The sequence below is a fragment of the Cuculus canorus genome, chromosome 7, assembly GCF_017976375.1.
Source record: "Cuculus canorus isolate bCucCan1 chromosome 7, bCucCan1.pri, whole genome shotgun sequence".
Lineage (NCBI taxonomy): Eukaryota > Metazoa > Chordata > Aves > Cuculiformes > Cuculidae > Cuculus > Cuculus canorus.
In genome coordinates, this window is record NC_071407.1 from 26,163,129 (window position 1) to 26,176,996 (window position 13,868).

The 13,868-nt window shown below is 39.5% G+C and overlaps 1 protein-coding gene across 2 annotated transcripts in view; it reads right to left on the bottom strand.

The window, feature by feature from the left end:
- LOC104063050 (rap1 GTPase-GDP dissociation stimulator 1-like) overlaps positions 1-13,868 on the bottom strand; it is a 36,425-nt gene that overhangs the window by 6,541 nt on the left and 16,016 nt on the right. For both annotated transcript variants that reach the window (XM_054071497.1, XM_054071496.1), the window contains 7 exons: positions 12,663-12,791; positions 11,361-11,486; positions 10,558-10,701; positions 6,466-6,600; positions 4,783-4,908; positions 1,542-1,681; positions 533-659 (listed from right to left, as the gene is read on the bottom strand). In XM_054071497.1, the coding sequence (XP_053927472.1) occupies positions 533-659; positions 1,542-1,681; positions 4,783-4,908; positions 6,466-6,600; positions 10,558-10,701; positions 11,361-11,486; positions 12,663-12,791 (927 nt within the window). The remainder of the gene's footprint in view (positions 1-532; positions 660-1,541; positions 1,682-4,782; positions 4,909-6,465; positions 6,601-10,557; positions 10,702-11,360; positions 11,487-12,662; positions 12,792-13,868) is intronic.

Genomic DNA, 13,868 nt, shown 5'->3' on the forward strand with positions numbered 1-13,868 from the left:
CTCTATCTTTCTGAAAATCAGATCACTACAAGTAGCTGGAACCTTGATAGTTTATTTCTCTTGTTTCGTTTGCCGATTTTACAAAGCTATTTTCTCTATGCTTCTGCATTATTCTCTCCCTAATTCCAATGTCTGCCTTCTTAATGTTATCATCTATTTATAGTGTCTGACCATTTCAAGTCCATAATTTGTCCTTAATTTTGTCTTCAGTTAGACTTCCTCATATTTTTCTTTATCCTTCATCACCTTTACTTTCCTCCTGTGTTTTTGTGTAGGTTTCTAGCATTACACTGTGCTACACAACAAATAGTGCCTGTCCACAGAACCTGTTGTTTGACTCTACCCTAAACAAATAAATTTCAGGCAATTCCTGGAGCCTGTTGCTTTTGTGGTCTCCTTTATTTCCTGCTGAAGAGTTAAATATAGGTGAGAAACGTGCTTTTCCTTAGATGTAATGTAGAATTAACAGCATGACAATGTCTTGGGTTTTTTTTTCAATAATTTGAGGATCTTGCAGGGATAAATGTTTTACCTAAATCGATGGCAGATGCTATTGCCAAGGCATTCAGAGCTTCATTCTGCATGGTAGCGTGTTCGCTTGTTGTCATGGAAACCAAATGCTTCACTCCTTGTGCTTCCTGGATAGCTTTTACCACTTCCTGTTAAAGCAAAGGTAAAATATCATAGGTGGAAGTCTGGCTTACAAGAAAGTAGAATGAAGAGAGAAATAAGATTGCACTTCTCTGCCTCTGAATAGATGGCAATGATGAAAACTGATGATATTTGAAGACTAGAGAACATTTCTTTTTGAACTGCTACGGATCTGCTTAGGGCAGTCTAATTTACTTGAATGTCAATGCTTACAATTGTCTAGATGCATGTCTAGAAGATAAAAATAGATGATATATTTTATCTCGAGTCTTATTTTGACCTTATTAAAATTTTTCATTTCAAGCCTTCAAGCTAGTGATGATTAGTTTTAATTTATCGAGGCCTGTGCAGTTGTATCTACATTTTATCACTATCTCAAAGTAAAGCAGAGTTGGGATGTCTGTCTAATAACAGGAACTTGTTCTAATATGGCAGCAGATACAGATGATGCCAAATTCATCCATCACTAGGCAGATAAGTGGATTCTTTGGAGCTCCTTGAGGACTGGTTCAGGACAGGTCTGTGTTATCTCTGCAGTTTTAATTTAAAGTTTGAAATTAGTATTTATGGAATTAGAAAAGCTTTACCTGCTTTGTTAAGCCTTACTGCAGCAGGGTAAAAGTTGACAAGTGACAGCAAGTAACCATGTTGCTCATTTCTGTGCAGCATGTGTGGCTTTGGGGAGCATTGCTTATCTGCTCACCTCCCCTTTACTGGTGTTGAGGCAGACTGGAGGGTTCTTCACTGCTAAATTACGTGTTTTTAATGATGAAACTGTATGTGCTATTTAACACTTAACCCCTAGCTATTGACCCCTAGATGTATTAATGAGCTTTAAAAGTATTTGAGAAGGATAAATTATAAATAAATCAGAACAATAGCTCTCGTACTTGGGATCTGTTGTGACGCAAGATCGATGCTAGCAGTCGGTTTGCTTCTCCATGAACACCGGTGTGGTCGTTAGCGTCGCACCACTGTACAAGTCTGTTGAGCAGCATGGGATCTTGTCCCAAGATTTCGGCTGCATCAGCTGAAGATAAAAGCATCATCAAGAGACATTCAAAATCAGACTACTCAGCTGTTTTGTAACAGAAATGTGAATGTTGAAGTAGCCAGGACCACACCTGCCTTTAAGAGTGGTAAGGAAAGCTTTGGGCTTTTAAGGGATCTGGGAAATCTTTACCCTAGGAATGTCAGTTGTGTTAGGGCAACTCTGGGAGGTACAGAACAAAGTAAGCTGTCCTGATAGCCCTGTCATTTTTCAGAAGCTGCTGAAACGGGGCTTAAAATGAGCAGCTGTATATCTTTGAAATCTCTGTTTCTATACTGAAGTCTTCTTGAGGGTTGTCCCTATCCCATTTTGTGCCTTGCACTTGCTTTCTGAGTGCTGTGCAGAGGTAATCATGGGTTCTTCAGAGTCTGTCCTTGCTGTTCTGATGCTCTCTGTGACGGTGATAACTACTGTTGGTAGCTTGTAGGAAGCCAAGTCTTAGTACAGAATTGCAATATGCCTGTAATTGCATGTCTCGGGTCTTAAGGATGTGTGTTGAACTGTCTTGGGCATCATCAAAGATTCCCCCAGAGTTTGGAGGAGCCTTTTAGTTTGCCTTGCTTTGTTTCAGGAACCCCATCTCCTCAATGCTGGAGGACCAGAGCAGAAGATAACTATGTAGTGTGCTCTGAAGAAGGAAAAGTTTGGTAAAGGCCTTCATGGCAATTATACGTTCCTTGAAAAGGCCCCTTATAGCACTTTAAGTGTTTTTCTGCTTTTCCAGTCTTTTAAAATAATTCTGGGCCTGAAAGGTCACCAGGGACATTCCTGCTCCTTTGGAAGCAAATTCAGAAAGGGAAAAATGTGGGAAACATCTATATGGTTTTAAGATACTGGGAAGTTTGTCCCTTGGAGCTTTGAGATGAGGAAGGATGGACACTTCCTTCATTTGTCCAGTACGCTAAGGAACAATCCATAGCACAAATCCCACAAGGAATCTGGGAGTTTGTAGCCTAGTTGAATGTGTTTGTTTTGATTTAAGAGCTGCTTGTTGTTGCAGAACCATCTGCACAACCCTTCCTATAGCAGAAAGGCTTTTGTTTCTAGGTCAGATGTGACATGTGAGTCTGAGTTAGTGGTAATCCAGTTTAGTACAGAAGGCTGGAAGAGGGGAGGGGGTGGTGAGTGGAATCATTCTAAGAGGTTTGCTCAAAGGAGGCATCTTGACACAGTTTGACAGGGACTTCCTGATGTCTACCAGCAATAGAGCTCTGAGATAAAACCCACTTAGTAGTTCTTAACAGGCACAGAAAGACTTTTTGACTTACGGAATGCAAAAATTGAATAAATAGTGTGTTGGACTGAACTTTAGGTTGAGTTGGAAGTCATTTAGCTGTTGAAATGCATAAATCGTCCTGCTTCTCTGAAGCAAAGCAGCAGAAAAGACAGGAGTCAATGTTATCGTCTCACGTCTCTTTGGGGTAATGAAGCTGACAGAATGAACTTCATTATCCAGAGTTAGGAAGAAACCTACCTCTTCTAATCTGTGCTCCTCAGCATGCCTGATGATTGTCAGAGTAATGAATTTATACTAGATAATGCAATTAGCTAATGTAGTGTGGACTTCTTTGTAGATGAGTGTTTGTAAGAGTTTCAAGCTAGGTTAATTAAGGGCAATGCTAGCTCATGGGTAAACAGAATAGAAAGTAATTAAAGGTGGGAGAATTGTGTGCTCATAAGCAGGAGTGGGTAAGCATTGAATAATCTACCTCTTTTTCTACTCTACACATTGTATCTGAAACAATTCATATATAATAAGTTAGGTTTTTTGTACCAAATTCCAGACGCGTACTAGGACTGGTAAATAGCATTGGGGAGCAAGATAATTTAGTGATTAACTTAGATCTGTGTTACTATGATGTCTCAATTTTAGCAAGTAAATGGTCTCTTCTGTCACAATTCAGATTAACTTCAGCAAAATAACCTTCTAATGGCTTCTTTCAAAGCCCAACAGGAAGAAGGGCCAAATTTTCTGTATATTTCACAATGTGTATTTCCTGTCATGGTGAAATATAAGTGAAAGCAGCTTTTTACTTGACTGAAATCAGTGAGAAGTAATGGAAGTGCTAGACTTAAATTCCATGTGGTGTATTTACTTGAAAAAGGATGTAAGTAGCTGCCATATCAAAGTGGTGTCTTCAGTGGTGTAAATGAGTGCAACACCGAATGTAGGAGAGGGAGATTTGTTCCTTTCATATAACTAATGAATTTGTGATTGTAGTTGTTCCAAATTAGCTGTCGTGTCCCCTTGCAAAACAGTCATAACTCTTCTGAGTCTGTTTCTTACATATTTCTTGTTACCTGCACATCAAGGTGGTCTGTACAGATTAGTGCTTTAGAGCAACTGGTCTAGTGATATGAAAGAATGGAAACACTAAAAAGAAAAAGCAAACCCACAAAACTTCATTTTGTGTTACGCTCTGGTAAGAACCTAAATAGGCCTAAGGATAAGTCAAGATAGTGTAGTAGATCTTAATGTAGTTCTTATGTTGTGCGTGCTTCTCAAAATACAACTCTGTGCACAGAGTGCGGATTGTTGCCTTTGTGTACCCACCTCTGTAGAAAACAGAGTTTGATATTCATGTATTTCAACATGCAAAGGAAATTCAACATTTGAGCCACACCAGGAAGATAAACCTGGCAACACGTATAAAGAGATGGGATGACTGGGAGAAACTTATTTTTTTGTGCTTTTCCCTATCCCAGCCCACCCCATTTTATATTCTCTGATTCTTCTATTGATTTGCTTTCCTGTGATTTGGCACTAAATCCTTAGCCTGACTCTTCTGTTGTGCTTATGCCTTGCTGGTGGGAAAATATCTTTTTAGACTGTTGCCATTTCTCACTGCCTACTTGCAGATGCTTCCATTTGCTTTGTTTCTCATCTGTCTGAGGCTGACAGGGTCAGTATGGAAGGCTTGCAGCTTCTGGCAATCATCTCTATTGGAACCTCTCCAGAGTGAGCGGAATTAGGTTAGGAGGGCACTCAGCCTGTAGGCTCTCTGCACATGCATGGTCTTGCAGGGGGAGGGGAGAAGGGGGAGTGTAGTTGACTTTGGCAAACGTTAGCAATTCCCTACCTTGACCGTCTGCTAACATCCGTAGTGTTCCAAGAAGTTTGAACTGCACAGGAGGCATCTCTGACCTCAGAAGTGCCTGAATCCGTTCTGCCACGTTTTCCTCCAGAATTTGAACCTTGTTAACAACTAGAAAATGGAAACAAAATGTTGATGTGAAGTTCAGTAACTACACAAACACCTGAAAATACAGATAGAGCATAACTGTTGTTTTGAGTTTTATGCTCTTAGCAAAAAGTCCACCTTGTTAGAGTGTTCAGAAATGAAGTCAGGACTTTCTGACCGTTTAGGCTTCTCATTTGAGCTAGAGACTTGCTAGGTGTTGCTGTTATAATATCTAGGTTACTTTTGATCTCAGTCTTGCCTGGAATGAAGTACATAAGAGGATAAACCCAGCATGGTTTCTCTTCTTTCTTCTAGTTGTAATTCTTCAGATTATCCATCCACTCGCCCACTCCCATGAGTAAGCTCACTCTCTGCGTGTTCATTTTAACTGAAATGTGTGACAAGTGATATTTCTTGAGAATGAGATTTCTTTTTGTATTTGAGCTCACTGATCCCCCATTGTTTGTGCTTTTGTTGCTGTGCTTTCCTCTCCTAATTCTTCTGTCTTTGCTCCAGTCATTAGTGCAGTAATCCCTGGTAATAATCGGAAGCTTGTCTGGAAAGATTCTTAATGCTGCTTGACTGTACTACCAAAAGCTGCCTCCTCCAGGGCAATTTTATTCCATCCTCTGCAGGCTGTTTTTTGAGGTGTAGGGGAATGACAGGACAGTGAAATTAAGGAGAGAAGGGTTCTACAACTTCATCTTTCTATTGGGCAAATTGAGAAGCAGACACTGTTAAGTAACTTGCTCCTAATGTCTGTTTTTCAGTGGCACAGACTCCGTTCACTAGAGCATGATCACTTTTTTGTCTAAGCACCTGTTCTCTTTTAAGACCATTATGTGAAGACTTCCTTTGTGCCTATTTGCAAGTGTTATAACCATATTTAATTTTTATTTTGTGTTTTATTTGAATTTGAACTTAATCTTTCTTTTTCTTTCCCCAGTTAGCAGACTGTATCGTGGAAAGTGCTATCGAGTTTGTGTATTTGCAGAAGTAATGTGTTATTGTGAGAGAACGTCTTGCAGCTCCCAGGTTCTAAAAATGTTGCAAATTGATCAGGAAAAGCTCAGTGTGGGAATAACATTTTAAGTGCTATGCATTCCCCCCACACTTGGAAAGATCTAATGTGATTTGTAACAGACTGTCTTGCAGACCCCTGTTAAGTATTTTAGGTTTTAAGTGTGTTAAAAAGGCCGGATTTGTAATGAGCATTGGTTTTATCAAAGAGGAACAGATTTATGAACCCCCAACCAGCTGTGATGCGATAGCTTCACCCCATGCTCTATTTTGAGCTATAAACACTGTTCTGCATTTTTGTCTTGAGCTGCTGTATGCTGTTAATATGGAAACATTTCAGCAGCTGGCAATGAGATCACACTTTGTTATATTTAGACCCTTTATGTAGATCAAGTCCTGATGAATTATTCAAATATATATCTCTGCGAGGGGGGCAAAGGTCAATTGCCCCTCAAAATACAAAGGACTGGAATTGGGTGACTTGAATGGAGCTGAATGGGTCTCATTTAATGACCGATCTTTACAAAGAATCACAGTAAATGAATTGGCTTCAAACTCTACCTGGTATAGCGAGGTTTCGAAGTGCACAGAGTGCAGCACGTTGAACAGAGACGTCCCCACTCTCTACGTGTTTCTCCAAAAGGTCCAGAAGCTGATGTATGACTCCCAGCTGTACCATTCGTACACAGTTGCCATCTGAAGAAAGAGGCAAAGCCAAGCAGGTGAGAGAGAAACACAATGAAAGAAATTAATCATGCAAATCGAGAAGTTGAGGAGTCTTTGCCTTGAGTGTTTTCATTTCTTGATAAGACTTGGACTGTATTTTTTGCAACTTTCAACTCTAAAGATAAATGGGCATAAGCCACCTGTAAGCAGATTCCAAGACCTTCCAGTAAAGCTTAGCTTCAGAGAGCTTTGTAGGCACAATCACTGTCAAATTCAAAGCCATGTCTCCTCCAGTCAATATCTTTATCAGTACTGCTTTATTTTCCACTATATACGGGGTGGAATACTGGTGACATTTTCCATTTCTCCACAGGATACCTTCAGTACTTCAATTTTGCTGTTCTACTGGTTTTAAGAGACTGTTGTGAGACCTAGAATCTTATCCAGCAATGGTGAGTCTGATTGGTAGTTTTGTGCTGCTGTTACTCCTTGTATACAATCAAATAATTTGCCATTAACTCATCATCGAAAGAATCCAACCTGAGTTTTCCTTCCCTGTTTTGAGAAACCCCCTTTCTGAAATGAGAAGTCTAATTGTGTTGCACTCATGTAGTCAGGAAAACATAAGGTCATGTAGAGAGTTCTGGTCTATTTGAGGCTGTTGTAAGAGCAGATTGGTACATTCCAAAGAAATACCATTTTGCCCAATACAAGTTCTGCACTATTTTGTCAATGTGTCTGTTTGCGTCTCTTTCTCTGAGAACTTGCTCTGCAGAGGTAACATCCCATTTGTTTTCAGAAGCTACTTAGCTCACCTTGGTAGGAAATGAGAGTCTTTTCATAAAGAGCAAAAGGTAACCCTGCATATTATATTCTGCCTCTTTCCTGAAATGAAAGTTTTGAAGATGGAATTCGACAAATATTTTTATTTAATTTTATATAGTGTATTATACCTTAGGGGAAGCATATTCCTGACATCAGTTAACATTGCTTTTGCTGTGCTCTTAATGAGTGAATGCTGTTTGTTAAAACATGGCGAAATAGTGTGAACGCTATATGGGAAGACCACATTTTCACTTGAGTTAAACAATTATCAATGGAACTATTAAGACTTCATACAAACATAGAATCTGGCCAGAAGTAGCTTTAGCGGCTTCTCATAGTACTGACTGCATGCTGAAGATGTACAGACTTCTAATTCTTTTGTGTACACCACTTAAAAATTTCTCTCTTAATTTTAACAACTTTAGTTTGAATGTTTCCACTTCAAAGTAGTAGTAGAAACTCTTCCACGTTGTCTTTTGAACTAATGCCTACTGTTCCTTTAATCTCTTAGCATTTCAGTTATACCATATTTTTACCTATGTATGTTAAATAAGATTCTGTTAAATGTTTATAAAATGCAAGCGGATATTTTAAGAAGAGAACTGTCAGTCTGTGAAGCAGTTTAAATTCTACTCATGCAAAAACCTTTTTATGTCAATTCATGCATACGTTCTCTAGAGCTGATGTGTTAGCTTGTGATGCTTCAAATATTCTCTTGCCTGGTCCTAATCTTTGGAGATTAGTGTATGAGGAAAATTGCCTAGTCTTCTTTAGGAATAGGTTTCCTAGGAACAGACCATCTTCTTTGGTCTGACAAAATTCTACAGGCAAGATACTTTGATCTTCGTATAGATGAACCTTAATTGAACATAATTTCCCTCTTTCTTCCTCGACTTTCAACAGAAAGAAAGGCAGAGCTTTTTCTCCTCCAGTAAAGTGTGAATAGGCAGAACCCATTAGTGGTTGCCTTGCTTTGATTGTCACGTATCTCCAAATTGGTTATTTCTCCTATGGATTTTTGCTTGGATAGCAGCAGAACTTTTGGTTTAGTGGCTCATAGTTGGTCTGATAGGAACAGTCACTTTCGTAGCTGCAAAAGCTGTCTGTCATCTTTTCACTGCCTTAGAAGTCATTTGATGCTGAGATCAGATTTCCATAGGAATTTTAGATTCTTAGATTAAAGGCTGTGCATACATCAGGAGCGGATACTGTGACCTGAAAGGATTATTCACTTTGGCCATATGAAACATCTAATGGGGATGGAGGGAGGAAGAGTGAGTGACAAAGCAAGCTATTCAGCTGAATAAATTGAAGATGGCCGGTTTGAAGGCACCAAGGGCATTTCTGTGGCCTTTGTAGGACTATGGTGCACAATGGCTGACTTCAGATGAAAGTATAAGGCAGGGAAGAAAGGGAGACTGGAAAGGTTGTGGAGGGGATGTAGCCGTGTGTCTGTGACAGCTTGCTTTTAAAAAAAAACTGAGAACCAGGAGACTGGCCAGCTAAAGTTCAGACAGATGTGAGGATATCTTTTATGATAATTATGCCCATATTAATGCAGAAATTTGACCAGCATTGAAAAAACTTCTTGTTACTTGAATTTGAATGCAGTACAGTAGCTATTGGTGAGAAAGGACCGAAAACATGGTGAGGTATCTTCTGCTGACTGATTCAGCATAGCACACCTGTAAGAGTCTGTTTCTCTCTGCATAGCATTAAGACTCATTGTTTTCTATAATAGGAAAGTGTGAAAGATGAAATGGCTTTTCTTGAGATGTATTTTCTCCTCCTGATGTGTCTGAGTAACCCTCCTTTCCTAAAAGTGACTTAAAAGCTAAAGCAACGATAACTGTTATTTTCTTTTTGTTTCTGACAAATTTTTGCCATGAAACATTTCCATTTCTCTAATGATGTGTGATTTAGGCAAAAAATGGTGTGAAAGCTTGTGTACCTGAGTGCTCCACTTTTCACAATTGTCCCTCAAACTACTTCAACATAATTAGCATCTGTAACTTAAAGGTGTGCAAGTCTCCAGTCTGCAGAAAAGCAAGATGCTACTGTCTCAGAGCCAGGGAGTGGTGAAATCTATTTAATAGTGTTGCTTTTCTTTCTGCTCACTAACAGTGGCTTTCCAACATTGAAGGGTAGGGAATAACCAATGTTAGCTGGTTTTTTTGGTAAAATTACCAACGGCTGTTGCTCCTATCTCTGTAGCTGAATGTGTTTAGATGTGATGTAACTACCAACGTTCTGGAAGATGATGCCACATCCCTTAGAAAAAAAATTCTGCATGCACATGTCTGTGGTGTGATAGAGAGAACACCTCATGTCTGTATATAATCAGTTCTGAAGTGAAGTCTTCTGTCTGTCTTTGGGGAGATTTGAATCAATGATGACTTAGACTGTTGTTGTAATTAATAATTTAGGACCTTTAATTTGTTGGTTGCTTTGGGATTGGGGGTGGTGGGATGCAGTGCAGTGTCCAGTTCTTAATGTTTTATTCTGTAATCTGTATTGCCCAGAATGCAACATAACAGGGACACTTATACTAAGTTGCTGTTAGGTTTTCAGTCTTTTTGTGTTGTTCCTGAAATCAGCTTAAAGACTTAGTGGAAAATGTAGGTCAGCAATGTGTGTAGTCTGTTCCTGATAGATAGATGCAGAACTTGCATTATAAGAAAGTTGTTACATTTCATTTGTTAATCTATATGTTGAAAGCATGTACGTGGATTTGGAGTCGTGAAAGAGGAATCATGAGTAGTTCAATACCATGTGAATTTAATCTGATGATTTAAAATTGGCTCTTTGGCAGGCTTTGAAAGTCCCGTTATAGAAGCAGGATGTGAGCTGACAACCATGGGTACAGCTACAATGGCCTGAAGTTCTTGTGCTTAAGTTGGTGTTCTGCACAGGAGCAGTCACAGTGGTATTAGGTGACTTGAGGAGCGTGTGCATGTGCTGCAGGGGAAGCATGGCAGCGTGAGCACTAGGCTCCTATAAAAAGTGAAAAAGCGTGGTGTCTGAGAAGAATTCTCTTCAGGGTTATGAAACAGGTTGCAGATGTTTCCCTGTTAAGGAAATGAAAGCAACAGCAGATGGCAAGTCCTCTGCTAAGGGGACTTTTTGATGTTCTTTATGTATCCGGACTGTCAGTATTTTTACCTCCAAGAAGCAGAGAGACAATGAGATCTGATGCAGCCTTCACAATGCATGTGTCTTCAGCTTGTGAACTGCCCTGGAGCTTCAGCAGGATCTCAGAGAGCACCTCTTGCACGCCTGCCTCCACCAACTGCACCTTCAGAGCATCTGTAGACATCACAGTAAAAACACACGAAAAGCTTGTGGGTCTTTGAAGTGTTTAAAACTAGGAAGCTAAATCCTTGAACTTGAGCCTGCCTTTTTTCAGGTGCAGTCACTTTCTTGTTTGTTGGTAACAGCTGTCCTAGTGCTAGGATGACACCAAGGCAGAATGAGCAAAGCTGCTGCACTGATCTCTGACACTTCTTGTATTGCCGGTCATGCAATTTCCAGCGCATTTTCCTTTCCTTAAAGCCTGTGTGAGGTATTTAGATACTTCTGGTGGCTTCTTGTTGGTGCTTGTTACACCACTGCTTAAAGTAGACGTCTTATTAGGTATTTGGTTGTAATTCTTTCATAAAAAAAGTCTGTCTAGTCTGCTTTCCTGTTATGCACCATGGAGAATGAGCTTGAATCTGCTGTCTTATGGACTCACCTAAATAGAGTGTAATTCTAGGCTGTCTCTTTTTTTTTTTTCTGTGTTGGCTCACTTATTAAGCTTTGTAGCCTTGCTCAGTTGAGGATTTCTAATGTTTTTGTGGCTTCTTTCCACTCAAAGGATTGCTAGTTCTGTCAGTAGGAACCCCGGGCAAACTCAGAACCCAGAGCTTAAGCCGAGTGCCAGTGCTCTGTCCCTGCTCATTCCCCCAAGCTGAAAGGAGCCTTACCATTTTCCGCAAGTGCTTGCAGGACCTCGAAGACAATTTCTAACCTCTCATGGTTCTCTGCTCTTCTCAGTTGTTTCACCAGCTGTTCAGCAACCTTTGTCTTGCTTAGAGCTTCCTTGGCTATATCTGTGTATGTGATAAAGTTGGGATTTTGAATTCTGCTTTATCTGATTAAATACTAAACATATCTCATTATAAACTAAGTGATCAGATGCTACTTTGGCTTTCAATGCTTTTTCTGATTTTTATAGCCACTTCTGTTCCCTTGGACAGCACTGAGACAGCAAAACTCTACTCCATCCCTTCTCCCTCCATACTTTCCCAAACACTATTTTGGTGTAACTACTGTAGCTATGACCTTACGATAGCTGCCAAATTAATCTTAGCTTAATTTCCCTGACTCTTGTAAATCCATCTGTAGTATGATTATTTAATATATCAAATTGGCACATGGTAGTTTGCAGTAGTAATACATTTTTTGCCTTGATTAGGTACTTCTAGTTTTGCTGGGATCCTAAACATCTACAAGATGTATGTTAACAAAGATAAATTTTTAAGGTTTGCTGCTATCTGACATAAAACACATTTGAATGGTATATGGTATTAAGAAATATAAGAGATGAAGGGCAGACTTCACTAGTGAATGATGTGGCAGTGTGACGAGATACCCCCTTCCCTGTTTCTCCCCCTAAATGCAGGAAGCAGTAGATCAGATTGTAGTCAGACCATATACAAAGTATGGTAATATTTTTCTACTTGGTCTTTCTTCCATCACTTACAACTTTTTGTAAAGTAGGGCAGACGCATTTTAAGTCAGTGGAGATACCTTTGGTTTGAAAGTTGTGTAAATCAAAAGGGAAGTAGTTTCATTAAGGTATATAAACTTAATTATTAAATAGAAATAATACTTTAATAAATAACTATTTAATTAAACTTTCTATTTACCACATGAATATATTTTTCTCTGGATCAAAATCTATTAAACCTTAATTGTTTTAATATAGTACCAGCTCCAGTTAAGAGCCATTATTCTCCAATAAAGGTACTGTGGTCAGTCCCTGATCAGGTATGAGTACTGTTTAAAAAAACCAAAACCTGCTGCAAACAAAAAAAACCCCACACCACAAAACCAGAAGACCCAACCCTCCCAAATAATCCAACAAGAACATCCCCTCCCCCAAAAATGCTCCTAGCCCCAAACTGAAACATAAACCTGCAAGCCTGTGGGCTTTCTGCATGTACGGGGGAAGACTGTGACAACGTGAAGATATTTTGCTCCAAGATACAAAAACGTTTGCTTACCGAGGTCTGCAAGATTGCATAAGGCCAATAGATCAACGTGGACAAGTGGTTCACTCTCAGCATAATCAGTTAGTATCCGGACTAGTGATGTGATTACTCCCACCTTTACCAGCTCTTCCTGAAGATCCCCTGGTAATAGTAAGCACAGTATTTAAAGATGATTAAGTAGGAACCAATTAAATGAGTAAAAAGGGTCCAACAGATGCTTTCCAGCAAGGTAATCTGATTTTTTTCTCACTCTGTTAGAATTTGTCCATCTTTTGTTCTGTAGGTTCAGGTCTGTGTAAGAAACGCAGAACAGTTTTGCTAAACCTCCCGGTTCTACTTCAACTCGAGGAATTAAGCTGCTGTGAATATATTTAGGGGCAATTGTATGAGCATCTCTACTATTCGTGCAGCTTCTAAAGCAAGATCTGATTGACTGTATTTCTTGGTATGTATCTGAAAATCAAGTGAGGGACAGACGGTTTGCTTATTTCTGTCAGGGAACAGGAATCTCAGCCTTATTTTCATATGCTTTCTTTTGTGCTGAAAGGCAGGGAGGTGGAAGGGACTGGAACCCTAAGATGAAGTGTAATCTAGTTACAAATCTGCCTTCAGGGATCAATGGTGTTCTGACTCGTATAGCAAATGTTAATATACCTGCTTTTTGCATGTTAGAATAATGATTCTTTTTTGTTTGTTTGTTTTAAATAATAATCTTTGTAAAATAAGACACCTGGCCAGTAGCTGGGCTGTTTGTAAGATACCACTGAGATAGAGACTGCTTTGAAGTTCATCAAGGGGAATCAGCCTCATCCACTTTTTTTGAATGTTAGTTGCTCAGCATATAGGGAGTCTTGGAGTCCTTGATTTCAAGGTATTTTTCAAGATTCTGTAGATTGAGTAAGGTTCTCGGACAGGTGTAAATCTATGTGACTCAAGGGAAGTCAACCGAGTACAGTGAGTAAAAACTAATTTGGTGCTGGTTGTGGTGTACTTAACCACGGGTGTCCACATCCACACGCAGGATTGCTTAGGAAAGCACTGTCCTTTCTTTTTGTAGTTTGCCCTGTAATGAATGAAAGCTTATCTAAGATGATTTTGAGAATGACAAGAAGTATGAGATACGTGTGATGATTGCTTAATGCGATGCTTAATGCCACTGCTTTTGCAGCAGTGTCTTGGTGACAGCTGGACTGCAACTTGGATGACAGCATGTATGAC